General features: G+C 37.1%; 1 protein-coding gene and 1 long non-coding RNA gene across 8 annotated transcripts in view; one reads left to right on the top strand and one right to left on the bottom strand.

Moving 5' to 3' along the window:
• The window catches only part of LOC135101306 (uncharacterized), a 164,409-nt gene that overhangs the window by 54,057 nt on the left and 82,848 nt on the right, over positions 1-27,504 (top strand). For 5 of the 7 annotated variants that reach the window (XM_064005112.1, XM_064005113.1, XM_064005110.1 and 2 more), the window contains 2 exons: positions 8,384-8,437; positions 24,893-25,087. In XM_064005112.1, the coding sequence (XP_063861182.1) occupies positions 8,384-8,437; positions 24,893-25,087 (249 nt within the window). The remainder of the gene's footprint in view (positions 1-8,383; positions 8,438-24,892; positions 25,088-27,504) is intronic. The other 2 variants (XM_064005115.1, XM_064005114.1) reach the window with 1 other exon arrangement.
• On the bottom strand, positions 17,216-21,319 carry LOC135101101 (uncharacterized). Its single transcript, XR_010269022.1, has 4 exons — positions 19,763-21,319; positions 18,153-18,321; positions 17,821-17,964; positions 17,216-17,353 (listed from the first exon to the last, which is right to left on the bottom strand). It is a non-coding gene; the product is annotated as an uncharacterized LOC135101101 (long non-coding RNA).

The following is a 27,504-nucleotide window of genomic DNA, read 5'->3' as shown; positions in this document are numbered from 1 at the left end:
TCTATCTATCTATCTATCTATCTATCTATCTATCTCTGTACCTGCCTTGGACAGTAAGCAATTAGTTTTTCTAGTGGCTGTGTTCCTGAAGTAGAAATACTGAAAAGCACACTCCATCTTTTAATAGCCCATCAGCGTGGCTTCCTGATGGGAGGTACGGTAGAGCACACTTTCATTTGTAAGCCAAGGGAAAGTAAGCGTCTTTCCTCCTCAGAGCCTCACTAGCGCCAGGATTAGCTGTGTGCCGGGGAGTGCTGGTGAGCTGTGAGTAATGTTTACTCTTAGATACACGTGCAATGTAATGTATCTCCCTATCATTATTTTTGTTTATTATTTATTATTATTTATTATGTTTATTGTATTGATACTTGTTTTTGTCTTCCTTCCTTCCTGCCTGCATGCCTCCTGCCCTCCTTAGGGCCCTATTTTTCATATTATCCTTCTCTCTCTCTCTCTCTCTCTCTCTCTCTCTCTCTCTCTCTCTCTCTCTCTCTCTCTCTCTCTCTCTCTCTCTCTCTCCTCTCTCTCTCTCTCTCTCTCTCTCTCTCTCTCTCTCTCTCTCCTCTCTCTCTCTCTCTCGGGAGTTCCTTGATGAATTGCCATGTTCTCATGACTCTCTACCGCTATTTATTGGTCTTTCATCTTTTTATATCCTGCTTGAGTCTGCTCCCGGGAATTAGGTATGGTAGTTGTACGGTGATAAATAATATTTCAGTGCGACCTTTGCAATATCTTCCTTTATTTATGAAAGCTTTCGTTACTGTGAAGTGTGGCTCGAATATTATTATTGTTTTTTTTTTTTATGTAAATATTTTTCGTTATATTTGTCCAGCACATTTTTGTTATGCGCGAAGAAAGTAAGTGATCATTTAAATCCTGAACTTTAATTTCATTTGCATAAAGTTTAAATTAGAGAGTGAAATGAAGAAAGACTCCTTAACGTGTGGGAAGTGCCTGCCAACCTACTATGGAGGGTGTGCTGCGCAAATCATGATTGTATAGGAGCGTGATACCACTTACAGACAAGCCTTCAAGTACCTTGGTGTTTCGTAGTTGTGGTTTAAATAATGTTTTGAATTGTTTAGGTAATCATCAGAGAGAGAGAGAGAGAGAGAGAGAGAGAGAGAGAGAGAGAGAGAGAGAGAAAGCGGACAGGAAGGCAGACGGTCAAACAAACAGGCAGGGAGGCAAGCAAGCAAACAAGCAAGCAAGGAGGCAGACAGACTAACAGGCAGGGAAAGAGGTGGATGGACATACAAAAAAGAAAGAAAGAAAGCAGGCAGACAGACAGGGTGACAGGGAAATAGTCAGCCTAACTTGAAGAGGATAGGCAGGCAAAGAAGCAGGCAGACAGGCAGGCAGGCAAAAATAGAAGGCAAGCAAGCAGACAGAGAAACAGACAAATAGACAGAGGGACAGATGGATATGCAGGCAGACACAGACATGGACAAAGTAGTTTTAAATAGCGGCAGAAACTGGTATATTTCATTCTAAAGAGTATATTTGCACAATTTTTTTTGTAAAGCACTTTAATAAATATTTTACCGTGCCCTGCAGCGAGTACTTAACCAAAAATCCAACTGAATTAGTCATTGGGATATTAATACAGCATAATGTTTGCATAATATAAACGTATGCCTCTTCCGTTACTCGTATATTCTTTTGTGATAACAATTACTGTAAGTGAAGAAAATGCATACTCGTACATAGTGACCTAACTATATTTTTTCTTTCATAGCCTCGTATTTACGGTATGCCATTTTTCAGGTACAATACGTAGTTGTCATTGATTTCCTAAAACTACTAAATATACCAGAAGACAGACCTACTGACTCATACTCGTAAATATTGTTCCACTCGTAATGTTACACACACACACACACACACACACACACACACACACACACACACACACACACACACACACACACACACACACACACACACACACACACACACACACACCATTGATACAAATATATGCACTGCAACAAAGCAACAGAAATTGGGATGCTCATTCTTACAGAACTTTATAGTGAACATATGAGGCAGAGATAAACAAACAGACGCAGACAGACAGATTGATTTAAAACACTTAGTAACATGTACTTGTTATAAGCAATTCTAAGTGACCATTAATTTCTTGTTCATTCCCATTCATTCAAGCATTTCAGTGTTGAGACCCAAAGGTAGTGTAAGTGTTGAGGCAGCGGTGGTAGTGGCCCCTTCACCTCGGAGCGAGGCAGGAAGGGGAGGTGAGGGACACCAGCAGTGACTGGCCTGAAGGCGCCTTGCGTCTCGCTTCCTCTTTGCGACCCTCTCCCTTGTTTGCCTTTATCCATCAATCGCAACATGACTTGTGTTCCTCCTCTTCAGTCTCACTTAACTACCACCTTCATATTCTAGACACACTACTTACCCTCCTTGCTTCAGCTCAAGGTTTTCCAAGGTCAGTTGAATTGCTCGTCTTCTCGGACTTACGCTAACGGAGCTAATCTGCGCATGGCTTAGCAGTGTATCCTATGGACTGTCGGCTTTTCTGTCATCCTGGTACACGCGGCGATGGTACCAAGGGAATCATTGCCTTGGCAGAGTGTTAGGGAGGGTGAGGCGAGGCATGGCAGGGTATCTCTTGACTGGAAACCTTAAGTAAGGTAATCTAAGCGAAGTCGAACTGGAAGGTTTGCAATAAAATTAGTGTTGCTACTCAAGCTGAAGGAGGATTGTTAGGATGTTACTTCTTAGGAAATAGCTTTACTTATTGAAATATAGTAAAGATGGGTAAAAGAGAGAAGGTGAATTCTGCTTGGGAGCAAGATATGGTTTCAGACAGAGAGAGAGAGAGAGAGAGAGAGAGAGAGAGAGAGAGAGAGAGAGAGAGAGAGGGAGAGTCCTAACAGTGAAAGCTTTAAGTTCAGTGAAATAGCATCATTATTCTTCATTGACACTCTTAAGCTGCAGACGCTAGAAAGAAATCAGTCACAACCCAGAAGACATGATATAGAAAAGTAGATTCAACTGTTTCCATATTTTCTCTTGAATATAAAGAACAGATAATAGATTGACAATAACGAAACGATTTACTCGTAAGAGGCTTTGCTTGGGATGAGAGGAGATTAGGGAGTCCTGTTCTGGAGTGAAGCCGTAAACACTGGTGATGTAGAACTGAAATAAGAATTTGTCTCATCGTTGTCTCGTCAACAGCATTCAGTAATGTTCCTTTATAAACTTAATGAAATCCCACTCTTGTTTTAATACTAAGTAGGATAAACAGAAGCATAAAGTAGAACCTGCATCTAAATATTTCAAATAAAAGTGTAGTCTCATACATATTAGTCTAAGTGGACCCAAGTTGAAAGTAACTGATCTGTATGACTGTATAAAGAACTTTTCAGCCAATGAATGTACAGTATCTCCGAAAACTATCTTTAAAGTGTGGCGCGAACTGTGGCATAATGAACAATACAAAACCCGATGCCTGATCACGTTTTGTGTCGGTAAGGTTGGTATGCATGGCTTGACGTGATGCTAAGATACCTCTATTTGTTAGGTCATATGTAATATATGGAAACTATCCTTAGTGTGCAGGGCTACTCATTGTCACTGGCGTTATCACCAAACGTGTCAAATAACATGGTTCATTGTGCCAGAATGTAGACGTCTTATTTTTATAGATAATTTGGTAGGTACTCTACAATATCTACTTGGAGAGAGAAAGGGACAGATACTGTCAAAACATCCATCCCACCACACTCTCAGCTCCTGTTAATGCTTTGCCACCTTGAGCAGCAGCCACGCAGATTTACAGATTGCTGGAAAAAAAAAAAAACATAGAAATAAAATAGGTATTTGTGGTAGATGTACCTTTGTTATTCCTTCTTTAGTGCAGAGGTCACGTGTAGTGACTGTAGTCTCCTGAGTGCCCTAAAGAAGATCCTAGCTATAAATAATTTGGTAAAGCTGACGGAAACAGTCAAGCAGCTTTTGGATAGCAGCAGATAGCAGCTTGGATACTGTGTGTGTTTGTGTGTGTGTGTGTATTTGTCTGTCGGTCAGTCATTGCACGTGCTGATGGCACATTCATTAACAACCAAAGTCTCATTGTCATTAAATATTATTGCAGGGAAGCAGAGCAACATAAAAGCGCTCCCACTGTCTGATGAGGCCGAGTCTTACGATCACAGAATACTTCGAACCTGCTATTCTGTATATTGATAGTTCTGAAGAGAGAGAGAGAGAGAGAGAGAGAGAGAGAGAGAGAGAGAGAGAGAGAGAGAGAGAGAGAGAGAGAGAGACGAAGCTGATATGATAGATCAATTAATATGATTATGAGCATCGGATTCCATGAAGGACGACTAGAGGGCCGGGAGAGGGTAAGGTACTCAATCAAGCCCTTATGTAGGGGAAGTACTGGAGGCTTGGTATAAACTCTATGAAACCAGATGTACTGGAGTTTTCATTACAACTGTTTGATTATTATTATTATTATTATTATTATTATTATTATTATTATTATTATTATCATTATTATTATTATTATCATTATTATTATTATTATTATTATTATTATTATTATTATTATTATTATTATCATTATTGTTATTATTATTATTATTATTATTATTATTATTATTACTATTATTATTATATCAGGTTTCATTACAAACCTTAACAGTCAAGGCATTTAATAGTCATTCCTATGCAGAGATAAATGATGAGAGAGAGAGAGAGAGAGAGAGAGAGAGAGAGAGAGAGAGAGAGAGAGAGAGAGAGAGAGAGAGAGAGATTCAGATTTCAGATTCAGATTCTTTATTATTCCATGAGACATGGTTATTCTTACAGATTGGTTAACATAGGTAGTCATGTTTAATATATAATAGCAAATAAAATACACACACACACACACACACACACACACACACACACACACACACACACACACACACACACACACACACACACACACACACACACACACACACAATAAAAAGTAGATTGACTCAAAATTTCTTTGCTACTCTGTATTAAACATTTAGTAAACGTCATTTAAAATAATTGTGCTATGATAACATTGACTAATAATTATTTAAAAGAATTTCGCTAAGTCTAGACTTAAAAGCATAAAGGCTTTCAGAATTGATCACATTGGTGGGCAGTGTATTCCATAACTTTGGTCCAAGTATCGTAATGGCTCTGGCACCAGAGTCTGTTCTAGCTCTACCCACATAAAGGTTATTGAGCTGTCTTGTGTTGCTTGTGGTGTGTTCTCTAACTGTGGGAAATTTGAGGTACCAGTCTGGATAACAGTTATTGACAGCCTTATAAACAGTTGTACATTTATCAAAGGTGTGCTTCTCTTTGATTTTCAACCACTTTAACTCTTTTATGAAGGGGGTTACATGATCATACTTTCTGGTACACCCAACAGCTACTTTAGCTGCAAAATTTTGCAATTTCTGGACATTGTGCAGCAAAGTTTCATTAGTTGTACCCCATATTACAATACAGTAATTTATTAAACTGAGAACTAGTGACTGTACTACAAGTATTCTTGTTGATTTATCAAAGTTCTGGCTTATTCTATTAATGAACATTAATGCACCCATGACTTTCTTTGTTAATTCACCAATATGTACATCAAAAAGCATGTATTTATCAATGAAAACACCAAGATTTTTAACATGAGAGCTTGGGTAAATGAAGTCTCCATCACAGTCTATTATGGTGTTCGGAGGAATCTGTGATAAAAGTTGTCTGTTACCAATGAAGATACATTGTGTTTTCTTTGAATTTAACATCAGCCCGTTTCTAAGAAAATACTGTTTTACATTCCGCAGAGTTTCTTCCGTTCTAGAGATGAGAGCTACAAGGTTATTTGGAGTGTCGGCGTGGAGAAACTGAGTATCATCAGCATACTGTGTTAGACAACATTCGTTGATACTCTCATTAAGGTCATTTACATAAATCGAAAATAAAACGGGTCCGAGAATTGAACCTTGTGGGACTCCATAAGCTACGTTAAGTTTATTAGATACTGTGCTATTGAGACGGACAGACTGAGCTCTGTTTTCAATGTAACTTTTAAACCAGAAGATGTCCATTTTTATTGCAGAACATTTTTTTAAAAGGATCTCATGACTGACATTGTCAAAAGCTTTAGAGAGGTCACACAAGGTTAACAATGTAATTTTCTTAGAGTCCATATTGCTATATATTTTGTTTGAGATAACAGTAAGTGCAGTCTCTGTTGACAGTTTTGGACGAAAGCCATGTTGGGTGTTAGACAATGATTGACTAAATTCCAAGAAATACATAAGTTGATTAGTGACAACTTTTTCTAATAGTTTTGATATGATAGGTAATAGAGAGATGGGTCGAAAATTATTTGGATCATTAACATCACCAGTTTTGAGGCTTGGTACAACTAGTGCGTGTTTCCAGGATGTAGGAAAGATGCCTGTTACAATTGAAGTATTGATGATACACGTCAAATAAAAAGCTATAACATAGAGTGCATCCTTAATAAATCTCATTGAAATGCCATCCGAACCTACAGAACTAGTTTCTTTTAGGTTTTTGATAGTGAGGATAACAGTTTCAACACTTACAGGATGAGGTCTAAAAAGATCATCGTCACCTAAAGCTACATTAAAATTATTTGCATCAGATATATTTCAGAGAGAGAGAGAGAGAGAGACGTACATAGAAAGTATATTTGCATAAAAAGTCGATAAGTGGCCTAAATATTCCGAGGGCTTGCTAGTCTCAAATGTGAGTAACAAATAAAAAGGCTCGTCAGCTTGGTGTTCATTAGCATGCCTTCTTCAGACGTGTGATTACTCATGTGCTCACACGACGGGAGATTGAATTACACATAGTAAATGCTTTTAATGGGGATATTTATTTATATATTTGTTTATTAGCTGGTCTTTAGATGAGAGAGAGAGAGAGAGAGAGAGAGAGAGAGAGATTAGTAATTGGTCAGGAGAATATCTGCAATTTTTTTCTTTTATAATGCAAAGCTTTTTTAGAATATCAAAGCATTCATTAATTAACCTACACTCTTTTCAGTTACACTTTTTCATATAAATTGTTTTTGCTTTCAAGAGAGCAATGGTGATAGAATCTAAGCAGATGCTGTCATGTTTGTTGTTTTGCTGTTAAAGTTTTTTTCTATATATATGTATAGTGTTGAAGTAGCAAAGGCATCGTAGAAAACACTAACATCTTGAGATCCATCAATATGTTTTCAGGGAAAATATGAGAAAATTGTGTGAGTCTTGCCGTGGTAGGAAAGATGGCCTCCTGTGGGACCTTATCAAAAGAGTGTCTGGCATTGGTTTGGTAAGCAGTGGGACAAAAAAAAATTAGGATGCCTTTGGTAATGCATATATAGGAATGTTATTGCCAGCAAAACACTACCTTGGCTTTGCAGTGAAGCTTTTCTATTCAGATGACTGCAGGAACTGAAATATGTAGACACAACTATACTAGGCAGGTCCAGTGAAAGGTATCACACTAAATGTATTGCATCATCCAGACGAGTTAGCAGCACAAGCATGAAGTAGGGTGGATCTCACAGGTGTTCACTTTTGTTGAGATCCTTACCAAGAACCAGTGACATCCAGAACCAACAGCAACTATGATATCTTTGTTGTCTCTGGAGCCCTTGTTATTGTTGTTGTTTTGTTGTTTAAGACATTATAGGTAACATGCTGTGTCCTCGCAGTAACCACACGAAAAGGCAGGTATCTAACTAGGAGTGGTCAGAGAGTGTTTGTTGTTGTTGTTATCAGAACCACAAACGGAGGAAGGCGGATGTGTTGTATTACTGAACAATAATAAAAATGAAGAATAGATGAGACAGGCCACCTTGGCAGAGATACTCAAAAGGGACTTTCATGTTTTGTGCCGTGAATACTTTTTATGGATAGACTGAAGTGGTACTTATTATTTTATAAGTATATCCTTGCTGTTTTTTTTAAGGTTTGTACTGCTGAATGTTGGGAAGCCTTGCATTTATTATTTTTTGCTTCTTTTTATTTTGTTATTTAATCTTGTTATATATGTAATGGTGTTTGTTCGTTTTATTTTGTTGCAGCTGTTGTGCATATTTAACATTTTTAGCGTTTCAAGTGTGTTCTGTTTTCAGTGTTGTTTTTCATGTATCCATGTGTTCTTGCATGGAGGAATCTGACATGTTTTATTGATGACATTTCGTGTTTTTCTTCAGTATTTATTCTTTCCTTTTTTGTTCATGTGTATATTGTAACTCATGCAGTAAAGGATTTGTGGTGGTTCTGTTCATGTTGGTTCATTTTTAGCTCTTTTTAGAATAGTCAAGCTGCATCACTTTTTTATGTGGATGTTTTGATATTTTCAGGAAAGGATGGCAGGTGGTGCCGCGGTGAACACTCCCAACACATGCAGGAGGAAAGTGAGTACCTGCTTCATTACATCATGTGCACTCTGTTTTGGAACTTGCTGTTAAACTTTTTTTTTTCCATGTCAAGTGAAACCTGTCACTGTTGCCAGCCTTTCTCCTGTCAGTTTCCTATGAATCTATGAAGGAAAGAAAAGATGTGCTTCCATGGTATCGTGTCAGTAGTATTATCCATTGAAGGATTAGTTTAAATATTTTTCCAAAGCGTTGTTTTGCCTCCCATTTTTGTGCCTTCCTAGGGTATATATATGAAAGAAGAAAGAATGTAAATTTAGTCTATAATGTTCATTGCAACATCTTACAGGAAAAAAAGTCTTTTGTGGATTAACCGAGAATCTTTTTCTAAACTATAATTTTTGTATTCCAGTCTTCATGTGCTTATTTTAGTTTATGCATAGAAAAAAAAGAAGGATACAAAATCATATATTTTCTATAATGGTGTCATCTTGTTGGTATAAATATTTACTTGGAGATTCAGTTGAAACCTAACAATTAGCTGTCAATTTTGCATTCTTTTTTTTTTCGTATATATATATATATATATATATATATATATATATATATATATATATATATATATATATATATATATATATATATATATCTTTTTTATATACGAATATGTGAATGAAGAAAGGAAAAATGCAATTACAAAAAACTTTCCACAATAACAGGAATATTCACTTGAGTACTTTTTAGGTAAATATCAGATCTTCTAATTTATCTGTTTATTTATCTTTTACTGCATTTTACGGTTATGTAGATTAATAATATTTTGCATGTTATGATAAAGTGTCCTTGGAAACTATTACTGTAACAATCTATATTTAGTGTGAATTTGATTTCCACATAAAAAAGGAAAAAAAATTTCCTTATCTGGAGAAAATATATTTACATTTTCTTTGTTCAATTGGTATTGATATTATTTTTAACTGATTTCCCAGGAAGCGTTACCACCATAATATTTGCGGCCTAACCTAAGGTAACTTTTTATCGTCATAACCTTTGTTGCAGCTTTATTAAGTAAAATCATAGTTAAACTTGTATAGTTCTATGAAGTGTCCTTATTTGTCTCTGTGTATGTTGATTATCACCTTGAAAAGTCAAGGTGACGTGGGCCTTTATGACAAGAGCTGGCCCACACTATTTGTCTCCCTTTTTTTAGAGGCTCGTCATTGTAGATTTCTGAAAATATTAATTTCATCACGTTTTTTTTTTTTTTTCTTGTCAGCGAATGAAAGAAAATTTATAGTTTTCTTTATCATTTAGTAAAGTATTAAATATCTTTTGAGGGATTATTCCCCTAGTAGAGTGAGGGGTTTATATTATTGTTACCACACATCTCTACGCCTCACTGCTCCCGCCTGGCCCTGGAGGGCGCAATGATGATTTGGCCAGGACCACCTTTTGGTGTCCGCACATAAAAATTTTGATTTCAGTTTCAGAAACATTTTTTGGTTGGTAACTTTTGAAGGCGTATCTTATTTTATGTAATTTCTTCGTCAGACTCACCTTTGCTGTATTTTGCATATTTCAATTTATAGGCATGTGGGCGAAGATTTCTGTCTCGCAACTCTTGCAACTATCACCTCATCACTATAGATTGAGCTCTAGCGCGAAAGTGCGTGAATTATTTGCCATAACTCACTTCTTATATGGGATAGCTAGTCTTGGTTGGCACCATCAGACTCAGCAGTGACTGTAGAACAGAGATGTGTTGTAAAGAACTTGACAAAACAAAAAAGAAAATGATGAGTTGAACTGTGAAGATGTTAAAAAAAAAATGTTCATAACATGTTTTACTTATGCCTGCTATTTTCAAATGTTAATCATTGAATTGAATGCAGATAGCAAAACAGAGTCAATATGGGTAGATATTAAGGAATGATCACAGTCAGTAGTAATGGGAGTAGTGTACAAGCCACCGAACAGTACAAGAGAAATTAACACCTCACTGTGGCAGGAATTAAATAGAGCAGGAAGGTACAGTCAGGTATTTGTGGTAGGAGACTTTGATTTTAGGAATATCGACTGGAGCCTGATGGTGGATAACATGGAAGTAGAAGAATTTCTGAAGGTAATTCAGGAAAATTTTTTTAAATACAGTAAAATCCCTGTTATCCGGCATCAACAGGACCGCCGACATGCCGGATACTTGAATAGAAGTGAAATTATGTCCACAGTCACCACCCTACACTCACGCATCTTACCATAACAAAGATCAGCTGATCGCTGTGCCGCGCGTCGCCACCCGTACTGTCACCTCACACTCACCAACACACATTGTGATTGTAATTGTGACTCCTTCTGATCTTTTCAAGCTGAACCACTCGTATAACACTTTGTCCATCATTTCACCACGATGATACTGCAGTGTGTGACGATTTTCCGCTGCCTTTGGGGTGTCGGTAGCTTTCATGTAATCCCACAACTTTTTCGTTTGGGATTTAATGTCATAAATAGTTGATGAGCCCACACCATATTCCACCATTAGTTGCTGTCTGCTTTCATCTCTCTCTAATTGTTGACAAATGTCTACCTTCTGCTTAAGTGCAAGCACAACACGCTTCCTCTTTTCTACAACTTTAGGCATAATGAAGGTGTCAGGCGATAAACAGTGCACACGCGGGACTGAGTCACTGAGTAAACAGTGCAGTGGGCCGCGGGTGGCGCGAAGCAGTGCGCTCTGGTGGCGAGGGGACAAAGTATGCCTTGCACGGGAATTTTATCAATTTTATGAGTACACATTGATTTTTTATTGATTTTAAGGTTCGGGGAAAAATGTGCCGGATACTTGAAGCTGCCGGATGCTCGAATGCTGGATGAGAGGGATTTTAATGTAGGTAATCATAGAACCCACAAGGGAGAACAGTATTCTAGATATAATTCTTACTAACAGGGAGGAAGCAGTCATATAGGTAGAGGTTGGGGACAGCTAGGTGATAGTGACCATTGGGAAATTAGGTACAAATTAAAATGGAAGAAACTTTTAGAAGCAAAAATACCTCCAAGGAGTTGACTGGCAACGGATGCAGGGTGAGGTCAGGTCAGGAACAGAGTTGAGAGAGATAAGGAAGGATGAGAGAGGTGAGGTGAGGTGTGAAGGTGAATGACAAGAGAAGGGAAGATTTGTCTGTAAGGGGTGGAGGAGAGAGAGATGGGGAGATAGGTATGAGTATGTTGGAGGGTCAAGTCATGCTGAAATGGGAGAGATGAGGTCGAGAAGAGTAGATGAAGAAGTGGAGAGGATGGAACTGGCCGAGATGGGGGGATTAGGTGAAGTAAATGTAGATGAGTTGCATAAATATTTCGTAGATAAATTCCATACATGTCAGTTAGCAAACATCCCGTATAGAGCAATAAGATCACAGAAAAATAACCCTAAATGGATGACTGCTAGGTTAAAACATCATATAGGGCAGAAGAGAAGTATATATAAGAGATTAAGGGCAGGTGAAGATGTTTTAAGGTCATAATATAATGAATTAGTTGAAACAATCAGGAGGTCAACAAGGGTAATTATGAATTAAAGGTAGCCAGCCAGGCAAAGACGAACCCCAAGGGATTTTATCAGGTATACAGGAAGAAATTAATAAGGATACTATAGGTCTATTAAAGGCAGCAGATGGGGAGCTGCTTAGTTCTGGGAGGAGTTTAGTAAAATTCTGAATGAGTATTTTTTAACTGTCTTCACCCAGGAAAACATGCAGGATATGCCAAATAGTGAACAGATGTTTAGAGCAGATGAGAATGAGAAGCTAGCAGATATTTCCATAACTAAGGAGATCATGGAACAGAAGATAGATAGGCTAAAAAAGTTCAAGGCACCAGGACCAGATGAAATATATCCCAGAGTACTTAAGAAATGCAAAGAGGTTATTAGTGAGCTGTTAGTCTCTCTCTTTAGGAAATCATTTGAGTCAGGTGAGGTACCAGTAATGTGGAGGCAGGCTAATGTAGTACCCTTCTTTAAGAAAAGAGATAAAACTTTAGCATCTAATTATAGACCTGTCAGCTTAACTCCAGTTGTGAGTAAAATATTGGAGTCAATAATAGCGAGGAACATTAGGGAGCATTTAGACAAACATAACTTGATAAATCAGTCACAGCATGAATTCACAAAGGAGAAGTCTTGCCTGATGAACTTGTTAAGTTTTTACAGTAAAGTGTACGAGGCAGTAGATAATGGTGATAGTTATGATATCTTATATCTGGACTTTAGTAAAGCTTCTGACAAGGTACCCCCATCAGAGGCTCCTGAGAAAGGTTAGGGCACACGGGATAGATGGGAAGGTGTTAGGATGTATAAGGTCATGGCTAAGCGACAGGTGACAAAGAGTTGTAATAAACGGCTCTAAATCTAGGTGGTGCCTTGTAATTAGTGGGGTGCCACAGGGATCAGTATTAGGGTCATTGTTGTTTTTAATATATATCAATGACTTGGATATCGGAATTAGTAGTGATGTTAGTAAATTTGCAGATGACACAAAGATAGATTAATTAGGTCAGAATCGGATGGCATCACCTTGCAGGCAGATTTAGAGAAGATGAATGAATGGACGGACAGATGGCAAATGCAGTTTAATATCAACAAATGCAAAGTACTTAGGGTAGGTAGAGGAAACCCACACAGTAGATACACAATGTTTTAAACAACGAAACTCTGGTAGGTACAGGGTACGAGAAAGATTTAGGAGTTATAGTTAGTTCTGAACTCTGTCTAGGAAAGCAATGCATAGAGGCCAGAAATGGCAAATAGTGTATTAGAATTCATTTTTAGGAGTGATAAAAGAAGATGGCCTGAAGTAATATTAAAGTTATATTTGGTGCTGGTCAGATCTCGTCAAGGCTACACTGTGCAGTTTTGGTCCCCACATTACAGGAAAGATATAGGTCTATTAGAATCAGTACAGAGGAGAATGACTTAAAGGATACAGGGGATGAGGAGCATTCCTTATGAGGCAAGATTAAAGCTGTTAAATTTGCATTCTTTAGAGAGATGTAGGCGAAGTGGGGACCTGATTGAAGTCTTTAAGTGGTATAAGGGTTATAACAAGGTGTATGTAAGCAAAATTCTTAGGATCAATAACCAGGATAGAACAAGTAATAACGGGTTCAAGCTTGAAAATTTTTCTAAAAAAGGTTCTCAAATAGAGTGGGAGATGAGTGGAATGGACTCAGTAATCTTGTTGTTTGTACTAAGACATTAGGGAGCTTTAAGAGAAGATTAGACAAGTTTATGAATGGGGATGATAGGTGGAAATAGATAGGTATATTTCATACAAGGACTGCCACGTGTAAGCCTGGCCACTTCATGTGGTGTTCCTTATTTCTTATGTTCTTATGTTCTTATGTACTGAAATATATTACGGTATTACTTTAAGTGAAAAAACTCTCGGGAATAGGATAGCTTGATCAGAATGCAGATAAAGCTCAACATATTGAAAACACAGAGTCATTTATAGCATTGTGTCACTCACTGCAACCTGCACAGCGGCTCGACACTATGCGTGGCACGTGCAGCCGGGCTTCATTTGACAACGTCTGTGACGCATCCAAAAATTAGAACCAGCCACTGGAGGAAGGTCTTTTAAGTTGTTAAGCAACTTAAAACACCTATTACCTAGTTATCTATTTTTTGTGAAGTCAAACTTCCTATTGTCATTTTTAAAAAAATCAAACTTTTGTCTCCAAATAATCTTGCGCATTTCATCGCATGCATTGTTATTATTTATTTATTTTCTTCTCATGCAAAACCTCACTTTGTATGATCTTTAAGTTCTCTTCACTATATTATCTTAGGTATATTATTCCATTCAAAAATTGCAATTGATGCATAATTTATATACTATACAAAAATATTAAATTAATAAATTATCAAAAATAAAAAACACAAACACTAATTTGATAATGTAATTACATATTCATATTTGCGTCCTCTTTTATAAATCATCCACAGTAATGTTTTTCTTGGTGCCTCATCCTCTCAGAATCCTCGCACTCACATCACACTCTCATCGTGCTTACCTCTCTGCATCTCAAACACATTCCTTGCAAGGTTAGCATTCCTGTGAAGGTTATGCATGTCCATGTACGCCTGTATGTACGTATCTGTGTATTGTTGCTGCTATTCATTGTCGTCTTGTTCTTGTTCTTCTCGACATTCTTCTTCTTTGTGTTGTTGTTCATGTTGCTAATTTGTTGTTGTTGCTCCTGCAGTTTTTTCTCTATGCTGGTGTAATCTGGTATGTTTTCTTTCTTTTATTTGATATTCATGAACAATATTTTGATTTCATTAGAAGTAAAAATGCAACTTTTTTTTTTCATATCACAGTAATGCCTTATATTTTCTTTTGCTCTCTCTCTCTCTCTCTCTCTCTCTCTCTCTCTCTCTCTCTCTCTCTCTCTCTCTCTCTCTCTCTCTCTCTCTCTCTCTCTCTCTCTCTCTCTCTCTCTCTCTCTCTCTCTCTCTCTCTCTCTCTCTCTCTCTCTCTCTCTCTCTTTCTCTCTATAGAGAGAGAGATGATGATCAAATAAAAGAAAGAAAACATACCAGATTACACCAGCGTAGAGAAAAAACTGCAGGAGCAACAACAACAAATTAGCAACATGAACAACAACACAAAGAAGAAGAATGTCGAGAAGAACAAGAACAAGACGACAATGAATTTTGATACTTTAGATACAAATGGTAGACATTGCAATGCTGCTGCTCTCACTACACATTACTGTTTACAGTTGCCAGCTGATCACACGCCTGAATGCCTGCTGGCCAACTGAACCATGCACCACATATTAATAAAGTGTATTCAGTATACACTGAGCAACAGTTCAAAAGGTCGACTGACTGGCAGCCAGGCAGGAGTATATTGTTTCCTCCAGATGGTCAGCATGTAAACAAAAGGCACACTGAGAGCAGTGGGCAAGTGGTATACATAAACTTTTTATGACAAACTGAAAAGTTTGCTGTATGCAGAAAAGAGCAGATATCAGAAGAAACCAGTGTTTGAAAGAGCAAATTTGATATATTGAGGTTATATCCTGAATCAACAGCAATGTTTTAATTACAGCAGTAAAATGCTGTAAACTTTCCAATATCCATCCTAGTTATTATCCAAAGGCCCATCCGGAGACTGCAACATCTGGATAGGGATATAAATGACTGTAAAACATCCGGATAATGACTTACTGTCTGAATAGTGACCCTTACCCTCCAGATAGCAACTCTTACTGTCACGATAGCCAATCAGACACTTGTTTGGATAATGACGAGTCTGGATACCGACAGTCTGGATATTGGAGCGATGGAAATGCGACTATTCAGTACTCGTGACATTTTTTACATTTAATAACAATTTAAGTAAATAAATACTAAAATCATAATTGACTCAGTAGAACATATATTTACTAGGGCACTTTGAGGACTTTTTTTTATGAATATTAAATATTCTTTTCTATATGAACAGATCTTGAGTATATCACACATCTACCTGATTATGTACAAAAATATTTAATTACGTCGGTGGGAAATCACTTCACCTGAACCAAAGTATATGAAAATAAGTTAACTGCTTCCAGTATCTGAAACATTCTTGGGAAAATAAGCAAGGTATTATTTAAACTGTATGTGTTTATGAGAGAAACACAGAAGGAATGCAAGGACTGATATGTGTAAGGAATCTGATAACCAAGCTGAAAAAAAAAAAAAATAAATAATAATAATAATAAAAAAAAAAAAGAAAAAAAAAACATCCTTTTAGTTAAAGCACAGCATCAGTAATAATAAACATGGGAACTTGAATCCTGTCCTACTGCCCATGGAAAAATTATAAAGGTGAGACAATTCATAGGAGAAAGATTTTATTTAACACAATGTATCCAACAGCACATCGGGTTAGGGCATGGACAACCTACATTTTCCTCATATTCTCATGTAAAAGATGAACTACATAAGAGGCCTCAAAATAAAAATGAGGTAAAGGGAGAAATTACCCGAGCACATTTTTAAAACTAAACATACATTAGACAAACTTGCAAAAAATATTTCCACAAAACTACACTATACAATTAAATCAATTACTTGACACTTCATCAAAGAGCATTCCTAAAAAATAATAAATAAATAAATAAAAATAACAGTGAATCTAAGCATTTCACTACATCACCAAGCATGGAGAGAACTTTACATAATCATCATCATTACACTTCATTAAAAGAGAATTTAAGAAAAAAAAAATCATAATGAACCTAGGCATTTAACTATACATCAACCAGCATGGAGAGAACTTTACATCATCAGCATCATCATCACCATTATAATCATTACATACACAAATAAAAAAAAGCATTCCAGAAAAAATTTGAACCTAGGTATTTAATTTACATCACCAATCATGGAGAAAACTTGCATTATCATCATCATCACCACCATTATAATCATCATTATACTTGCATGGAGAAAACTTGACATCATCATCATCATCACCTTTATAATCATTACACCATTATTAAGAGCATTCCAGAAAAAAAAAAAAAAAAAAAAAAAAAAAAAAAAAAAAAAAAAAATATATATATATATATATATATATATATATATATATATATATATATATATATATATATATATATATATATATATATATATATATGTATATATGTATATATATATATATATATATATATATATATATATATATATATATATATATATATATATATATATATATATATATATATATAATGAACCTAGGCATTTAAGTACATCACCTTTACAGCATTACCATTATAATTGTCATTGACACATCATTAAAAAAAGAGCATTATTTAAGTACATCACCAAGACTGGAAGAGAAGTTTTATCCACTTGTGTATCACAATTCTAGTTTCCTCCCCTCTAGTGGCTGACAGCATCTGCAATAGTTAAGATAATGAAAACATGATACAAAAGTTGCATTGTTGTCTTCAGTCTTGAACGCACAATACAAGTACTTCATATAAACAGTAAGGTATATACTACAGGGCAAATTGTTTATTTCTACTGAAGTCAGTGGTAATAAATAAATTAAATAAATGATGGCCCACTAAGTTTCCAAATAGGGATGACCAGCCCCTTTTTTCCAGGCACAAGCACATTAAAGCAATCTAACCGTCATAACACACTCATAGCATCTCTAATAAAATTAGTAATCAAACAAATTAATTATTTGTGAGGTAAAATGAAATGGTAAATAAGACACTGTAATACATGTGACTTCCTGGAAGCTTATTTTTCACTTAACAAAAACCCAATATAAGTGTTCCAAGATTTCTTAAAAGAAAATAATGATGATTAATCTCCATAATGATAAAGCAATGTTTTCATAAGTAATAAACATTACCTGGTGGGATTTAGCTCCTCCAGTCTACATCAGCAATACCATTAATCAGGGACAGGACCTTCGGATGGACTTCAGAGTGCCTTTTGCAATGTTTTTTTTACTTCTATCTTGCTCCCCCATTTGGGATTGATACCAGCAAAACATCTGTAGTGATGGAAGGTAATGTACTATGGAGGTACACTGGAGGTGTTCTGGACAGATTTATCTATATGTTTATATATATATATATATATATATATATATATATATATATATATATATATATATATATATATATATATATATATATATATATATATATATATATATATATATGTATATATATGAATTACCTTTGAATGAACTCGAGTGTTGATGCAGAATCCATGGGGTACCTTATATTAAAGTTGTAATAGGAGGCCAACAGCATAGCTAGGCCAGTGGTAAATGTGGCAATATGCTCAGTGACAACAACACCATCAATTGACAGCATATATCTTGTTGTAGTAAACCTTGATTCTCCTGAAAGTATTAAAAATAAATAAATAAATAAAAATAACATAGCCACCTGGTCAGGATTTCATGACTTGTCTCTAGCATCTTCACCCCTTTCTCACCAATCAATGCTTGTGGCAGAACTGCAGTAGATATTTTACCTCCTCTTCCTAAAGCTTTTTCCACAAAAGACCAGGTAATAATAATGATAACATAATTTTTATGGACCACAAGATACTTCTCTCTCATAATTTTTATAACAAATACCCACACATCCCCTTCCTGTTTATTAAGCACAAAGGAACCAATTAATAACTTTATCAAAGGTAAAATGATAAGAAAATTACAATTATTTACACTGCTCCTGGTTGTAATATTACACCTCCTTTGGTTACATATGTATATAAATGATAAGCTAGTCCCTTCCAAGTCATAAATGTCATTTCTTGTTGTACTGGATATCTCCTAACTTGGTGACAAGTCATCACAGAGGTCTGAATTTGATGAGTAGACCATTTCAGTTGGCAAGTCCTTAACTGTTTGATATGTGTGATGCCTACTTAAGTGTGATTTAAATGTGGTTGTCTTTGAGAACATTTTGGAGCACTGATTAAAGGGGCACTGAATCCTGGTGCCATCATCAATGTGCTGTCTCAAATGCTTTAATAAATCCTTCATTTTTATCATAAACTTGTTGGCACAAAAGAGTTTTACACTGTAATTTCAAATGGAGACTTAAGATCAACAATTTTTCTTCACTTTTTGACCTACATTCTTGATGGTCTTGGTATATATGAGCCTTTAGCCCTGCATATGATGAAAGTGTCCATTTGGAATCCCTTAATGGGCATTTGATAACTCTTCTGTATTGATTTAAATGCAACAGGCAATGATTTACACAATTTTTCACTGACCTTGATACATGATTACAGAGAGGACATGAAGACTCTGAATCCATGACACAAAAGTAATTACTAAAAAATCAGTAGTACTTAACTGTGCTTGCCCTTCAGGTATTCAGAGATTATTACAACACTTAAGAAACATACTTTTTTTCTAAAAGTGGTAGTGGACTCATGGAACAAACTCCACTACATTTTCACTCATTCATCAGTCTTCCACTCATCTGTGCCCACCAGCCGGATGTAACAGATTACCACTTAACCTAGGTAATCAACCTAACAAACTAATGAAACTAACCATCATAACCAAACCAAACCAAATTAGACTGACCTAACTAACCTAACCAAGCCAAACCAGCATAATTTAACATAGGTATATAATCAAACTAACCAAACTAAGAGTGCAGATGAGTTTAGTTAATTATTTAATTTACCAATGACTTCATGCATAAACATAATTTATATTAGGTAGGTAAAAAAAATGTATACATCATGCACAAATAAACACACTTAATAATGACATGGCTTACAAGCTGAGATTAACCAACCATTGAATTGTCACTTACATGCGAGAGAGGAGACCAGGAATGTTGTTGGATGGAAGGCCTTTAGGCCTTAGGACCTTAGGAGGTAGGTAGGTAGAATACTGGCTAGCTGTGCCCTTGGTGATGTTTTTGTTGAGGCTGTATAGTTCAGTCTTAACAACAGCGTCAACTTAGCCTCTAGTGTCCCAGAAGTGCAGTAAGCTGACAGTATCAAGCTTGATGAAAGTACAGGCCTGGGTCTCACTCAGTGCAGGATAAAAAAGGTGTAGCTACTGGTCTCGTACTGGCATTTGGCAGGCACCTCGTATTCATAAACAGAAAAATTGGTGGTTCAACAGTTGGAAATCTCGATGTGCATGTAACTACTCCTATGCTTTTATTATTTTTCTCATCATACTTCCTCAAAATTTCATACTACTAAATGTTTGAACTGAGATAACAAAATATATTTCTTACCTTGCATGTCTCCCCAGAGTAGAATATTCCATCTTCTGGTTACTGAAGTTACTAGGTCGAAGTAACCTTGCGTCACCGAAATATTATATAGAACGTTTGAGCTTTTCATTTCATTATGAATAATTTTCATCATCACCTTAAGTGAAAATATTTGTATACGATAAATGCACATCGACATACAAAGGCGCTACATGACAAGTTTTCAGTAACAGTGCCACGTGTCGCAATAAACAATGCACATGACAAATAATATAGAAAAAATAAAAAACATTTAAAGTATGTTTTTAAGGCTATTGGTATAACAGCAATGAATAAGTATTACATTCCAAGTATTTAATGAAGAATAATATTGAAGACAACCGCTTAGCAACGAAGAAAAAATGCAACATTTACAGACACCCTGTTGCTTTGATTTACAGTGTTTATCTGTATTTAATTCTATCTCGATAAAATATTATTTAGATAATATGGAGGCTTATGGTGTCTCGGCACACACTCAACATTGCCTGTTAAATGTTAACAAGGACTGAGCCAAGAAATTCAAGACATCACAACCAAATTGCATGTCACATACAACAGTCGGATTTGTAAACTTTGGTTACAGCTATTTCCTGTCAGTATTTATGGGAAAAATACTGTAAAAACAACAATTATTTTGTACAGTGTAGTAAGAAAGTTCCCTTAAAGACACCTAACGAGTAAGACTTTTGCACACACACACACACACACACACACACACACACACACACACACACACACACACACACACACACACACACTACGGCAGCAGCAGGAGCACAAGCAACAGCAGTCCGGACTTTGTTTCGTTATTGGTGAAGAAACACTATTTCTTCTCTTTGTTTTTAGGTTTTAACACGGTCCTCTGATTTTGTGTTTGTGTTCTCGGATGCAGGAGTGACGGGACGTTTTTCTTTCCTCGCAGCCAGATGATGTAGACTGGCTTTTTCCTGCTCCTCCTGACACACTCACAATTTACCGGTGAGTGACGGGGATGGAGCTGTTTTTGTAGCGCAGTGTACGTCCTTCCATTTTTAGGTTTACATTTAAGTGAAGCCTGTCATGCTTGCCTATGTTATTCCATGTGCATGTAAGGTAAGGCTGCTTGACAAAGTGTCTGACTCACTGCAGACACTTGCTTTATGCTGTACTGTAATAAACAAGTAATTTCTCAATGTAAAGGAAACAGTGAGTCACAAAAGTGCCTCTCAATATGATTTGGTAATGAAAAGTAGAATACATGTATGAAGTATGTATGTATGAATGTATGAAGTAAATAGATAATAAATAAGTGAATAAATAAATAAAGAAATAAATAGATGAATTAATGCATACCCTAGAGAACATTTCATACCTACTGAGCTTACCATAGCAAATACACTGATATGCTACAAAAAATGCACACAAGTATATGAAGATGGAAAAAAAATGGGGGAAGTTTGTCTTGTTATGTTATTTCTTTGGTTACTGCTCTTCTGAATTTGCCATCAGCATGCGTCTCTCCTTCCCCACGCTGACGCTATGCAAGACTTTCACTTTTATTCCGTTCCCTTTCAGTAGTCCAGGAGTCAAGCATTTTCTTCATTCTTTCATCCCCTTCATTAGTAAACTCTGGAATTCTCTGTCTATTTCTGTTTTTTTTCCCCTTCCTGTGACTAGTTGTTTTAAGAGTATTGAGGCACTTCCAGAAACATATTTAGATTTTTTATTATTGACTTTCTTTTTATCTTTTCTCTTTTTTTGTCTGTGTGTATGGAAGCGACAACTGAAAAGATATTTTTTTGTTCCTCTGTTTGCCATTCGCCAAGAAGATATGAGAGTGTGAGTATAAGTAGTGGCTATATGCAAATGTTAGACTACCATTTTATACTGACTCTAAATTAAACATGCATTGCATTGTTTAATGCAGTGTTTCAAGTTGAGCCGTCCAATATCTTTTGCATCTAATTGATTTTTGTGTTTTGGCTATTTGAATTTTTATTTCCAAATGCAGTTCCATGTTTTTAAGAAGCATAAAGGGTTGGAGAAAAATAAAAGCTTTCCTGAGATGTAATAGGTGTTAATGTTAATAACAGTAGTAGTAGTAGTAGTAGTAGCAGTAGTAGTAGTAGTAGTAGTAGTAGTAGTAATGTAGTAGTAGTAGTAGTAGTAGTAGTAGTAGTAGTAGTAGTAGCAGTAGTAAAGAGCAGGATTATCAAAAGCTGGAGTGACACCAATTCAGTTTTTCTATTAATTATGTTTTCTTACTATTATTCCACACCTTGTCAATCAACGCAAGGAAAAAAAAGAAAAGACAAAAAGAAAACGTATTTTAAAAAAGTGAGAGGCAAGACCAGCAAGTGAAACACGCCCTGCCTTCTCCATAGACTTCACGTGTTTATTGCCCCGCTACAGTCTTACATCTTACTGATCTGATACATCTTACAGATGTAAGATACAGTCTTACTCTGGAGGCGCTTAATGTGGTGCAGTTGTATGAAAGAATTTACTTTTTGCCATGAATATTTCTCTCTCTCTCTCTCTCTCTCTCTCTCTCTCTCTCTCTCTCTCTCTCTCTCTCTCTCTCTCTCTCTCTCTCTCTCTCTCTCTCTCTCTCTCTCAGTGACGTGCAGCAGTGTGGGTATCGAGAGGAGAGCAAACGGCCAAATGTACGGCGACGGGCTAGTGTTTGCATACGCCGCGTGGGGCGTGCAGTTTGTAGGTAAAAGAGGTAGGCAAGTGGTCGGGCGGGGACAAGGAGGAGGAGGAGGAGGAGCAGGAGGAGAGGGAGGAGGAGGAGGCGTAGCGTAGCGTGGTCTGGATGGCGTCCAGGACTATGTGGCGCTCAGAGGCAGCTTCCCTAAACTTTAAGCTTCTATTAGAGTGAGCCACGTGACGGGGTGCGCTCTCAGGGTGATTGCTTGTATTCTATGTAGCCTGGCGGGGCTGTGGCACTCCCTGCAGGTTATTGGCTCAGGAGGGTGAGGTAATGTCGGATGTTAGTGTGGTACTCTGCTGTGGGTGATGAGTTGTGTTTGTAATGATACAGCACCTAAACTTTGTTAAAGTGATGCAGGTTGTAGAGCATAAATACAGTGACATCATCACCACTATAGTCTCTCCCTTTACTCTGTGACGGAATGATGTAGTTGTGGTGATGTAGTCTGGGATAATGATGTACACTAGAAAAAATAAATAAAAATCCCAGAAATATCAACAGTTCTATTCTCGTGAAAGGTTCAGTGTTCCTCCATTATTCTGTTTATCTTCACCATTTCCACTTTATGTTCACTTAACTTGACAAGTGTGTTCTACGTGTGCCCCTAGGCGAAAAAAAGCTTACCATTTTATATTCCTTTTTCATATCTTGATTTATACAAAACTTTTTTTTTCAACGATGTCCTCTCTCTCTCTCTCTCTCTCTCTCTCTCTCTCTCTCTCTCTCTCTCTCTCTCTCTCTCTCTCTCTCTCTCTCTCTCTCTCTCTCTCTCTCTCTCGTCTCTCTCTCTCTCTCTCTCTCTCTCTCTCTCTCTCTCTCTCTCTCTCTCTCTCTCTCTCTCTCTCTCTCTCTCTCTCTCTCTCCAGAGGAATACAAAGGAATGCAACGGAAGACCAAACCTTGAGGTATTGACGAGGCTGTTTGGATAATTATTCTACATTAACTATTATTGGGAGATACAGGATAGTACAGAAGGTTCCTCCCCACCAATCCCTCCAGCAAAAGCTGACAAGATACAGGAACTGATACCACGTGGTATAGAAAAAACAACATAAAACTTGAGAGAATAGTGAGGGAAAGAGTTGTGGTCTGTCTACTTTTGTTTGTGAGGGAGAGTGTAAATGCATGATAGTTGTGTGATGTGGTGTGTGCGTAGTGCAGGTGAAGGCACAGTTTGGTTGTTGAGGGTTGGTGCAGCATCCTTGTGTTGCGCTTTCCAGGGAGGCGGCAGTCAATCAGGCCACAGCTTCGGTCACTGGGTTTGTGTGCCTTCCCTTTAGGGTCTGCATACACAGGTTATCCCCAGCAACTTTGACCTCTAGTACTTAAAATCACAAAGTTGATCAATAACAGGAGAATGCGGACGAAGAAAATAAGGATTACATGTGATTACAATGGATAACCAAAACAGAAACACTCCCACAGGTCTTTACATATCGCTTTGGAATTAATTTAGATTAACTACCATTTAGTAAAGTAAGCTAGAGCAGTGTATGACTTCTGCCAAACTGACACGCCCTTGTGCTTGTGCTGGCGTGGGAAAACCATCGTGCAGTGTGGGAAAAACTGGCTGCATTTTGATTGGAAAGAATGAAGTGAGATTTTATCATTATTCCTAAGGAAAATAAAAAAAAAGGAGGATCAGGAGGAGGAGGATGTGGTGGTGGTGGTGGTGGTAGAATTCGTAATTTCTCTGTTCCTCCTCCTTAGGGTAAATTGTAGATTTTTTCACTCTTCTCAAAATTGCACAAGTTTTCCTTTCTTATTGCACAAAGTAAAATAAAAAAAAATCAATATTTCCGAAAAGACGGTATTCAAATTTAAGAGAAAGAAAGCTTTTTCACTTGTCTTATTCATTGTGACGTAACATTCTGAGGTAATTTGTGCGCCCACAGGCAGAGACAAAAGGGTGTTTGAAGTGGACGCTTTTCCTAATGCCGTTATTACTCTCTAGTGCAGTGGTTTTCATCTCTTTTCAGGCCACGGGCCACTAACAAAAACAAAAAGAAAATGTGGACCCTTTCAATTTTGTTTTAATACAACTAATCAACACTGCAGTTCGGTGGCCAGTGGCCACAGGCACGGTGGTCCACAGCACTTGACGACTCGTGTAGCCGCGTGGAAGCTGACAGAAATGAACAGGATGGCTCGTCACCTTGACGCGTATAGTACGAGTATGTTCTCAGGCCCTAGTCCCGGATGGCGGCGTGAATCTTGAACATTCGTTGTAGATTAAACTTAGAAGTGACTCGAAGTATTACCTAACAGCTACATCTTAGACTGTCAATGTTTCTCTTAAATAGAAATGTAATAATAGTAGTTATTCATTTTGATCAAATTGTTCATACTGAATTTTCCATTTAATTTTTATCAGCAAATACAGTAGGCATCCTGTGGACCACCGTAAAAAGTCACTGTGGACCACCAGTTGAGAACCATTTCTCTAGTGTGATTGTTTTATGTAATTTAAAAGGACTCTTGAGGATTCTTCGGGACTGAATGTAATGCAGGTCTTGGGAGTGATGCTCGTCAGAGAGAAGCATGTGTTCTTTAAAATTTCAGTACTTTTTTTTTTTTCTGTGCGTTGAGTTAGGTATTAATTTACTTTTATGATCAAGTGTCATCTGATTACCACTTAATGCTTCCTTGAAATCCCTTACTACTTCTTTTCATGGATAAAAATTTTAAATAACGTGTTACATTTAACTGGTGGCATGATTTCCCTTTAAAATGAATGCAAAGCAATCAATGTGGCACGTTCCATATCCATTATTGTGTCACTTTATTACGCATACAAACACTCCTATTAACGTATCACATCCCGCCCCTGGTGTGATTCCCCTCACCATGAATACAAAGCAGTCCAAACGCTACAGTTCAGCCCTGCTCATGAAACACACGCTCTGATACAACTAGGCTTTTCACTTACTTTCAGCCCTTGTTTTCTCTTTAATAGTGCGAGAGTTGACTGGCCTCTTCACTCTTTGATCTCTTTCACAGTTAAACTCCGTAATTCTCCCTGATTTTTATCTGACTTCCTAAACTTGTTATGACTTGAACTGATCATATATGTTTACTCACCTCCGTATGACTTGAGTTGCTATAAGAGACGAGTATCAAGACACCTTCCTAACTAAATGAACCAACCTGATTTAACTCTCTTTTCCATCCACTCTTTACCATGCGGAAATTAAGTGGTATTGTAAACTGTAACCAAATTGTTACCCTTATGATCTATTCTAGACTCTAATAAGTGATCTGGAGACTATGATAATAACACGCTCCCTCCACTGCACACCAGCTGTCCGTAATGTATCATGTCCAGTGGCTGTTAATATAAACTGACGCTCTATTAACCTGTCATCACTAATCAGTAATCATTCACGCACAAGCTCATCCTCGTCACCACAACATCACCATCACCGTCACCATCACCACAGCTTACACTCCACTCCACCTTGATTCTATCCCATACCTCACCCTCGCCACCATTAATCATTCCTAATTAATCTCCTGTCCCTCACCACCACCACCACCACCACCACAACCACCACACCTCACTCTCAACTTCCCCCATTTTCAGGAATTCCTTTCTTCTCTTCCCTCGCTTCACCATCCTTCATCCTCTCTCACTTACGTTCCATCCTTCCTTTTGCCGACTTAATGCTTGCAACTGACGCCCCTCCTCTTCCTCCCCCTCCTCCTCCAGTCCCGTAGTATTAGCAGGGCCTGGTCTCCCCTTATAAGCAGGGAGCTGTGGGAGGAACTGGAGGGATGCTTAGTGGAACATGTCGAAATAGCGTTGCCTAGCCGCCGCCGAGTATATGAGTGTATTGATGGTGCATTATCTCGGTACAGTGGCGGTGAACGGGGAGATGGATCGGTGAGTATGTTCAGGCGCAGATAGAGAAATGTGTTGTTGGTCTGACGAATTGATTAATGAATAGGTATCTGGTTGAACAGGTAGAGTTATAGATAGATTGCTGGATAGGTAAATGGTTAAATAGATCGACTGGCTGATAAATAGATATATAGATGGACAGATGGATGGATAGATAGATTGATAGATAGATGAAGAAATTAATAAGTATTTAATTAGATATAAATGTAAATAGATGGGTAGATAAACAGTTCAGTAAGTAGAAAATCGATTAGGTAAATAGACAGACAGACAAAGAGACAGACAGACAGACAGACAGACAGACATACTGAATTAACGTGTCGTGTTCTGAGATATTGCAAGGAATTGGTTTATAAATGCTACTGTAAAACTCACAAACATTTTCATATTTTAATTAATAACTACTAATTATTTACATTTCTTACAACTCAAAATTTCTCACTCGCATTCATCTTTAAATCATTCAAAGTTATTAGGTGTTACCTTATATCTCTTCAACATATTCACTGATCAACGCAATCATCGTGCAAAACACAGACAATATCACATGCACAAACACAACAAATATTCAGTCGGCGCCATTAATGTTCAGTGAGAAAAACACACATGATATCAGCAACACATCAATCACTATAAACATTCCATTTCTTATTTCTTCTGACTTATTTTATCTTCACTTCTTTCTTTTTC

Source organism: Scylla paramamosain, chromosome 6, assembly GCF_035594125.1.
Source record: "Scylla paramamosain isolate STU-SP2022 chromosome 6, ASM3559412v1, whole genome shotgun sequence".
In the NCBI taxonomy this organism is placed as follows: Eukaryota; Metazoa; Arthropoda; class Malacostraca; order Decapoda; family Portunidae; genus Scylla; species Scylla paramamosain.
Note: the sequence above shows the minus strand (reverse complement) of the source record. Positions and strands in the feature narration are given on the sequence as shown.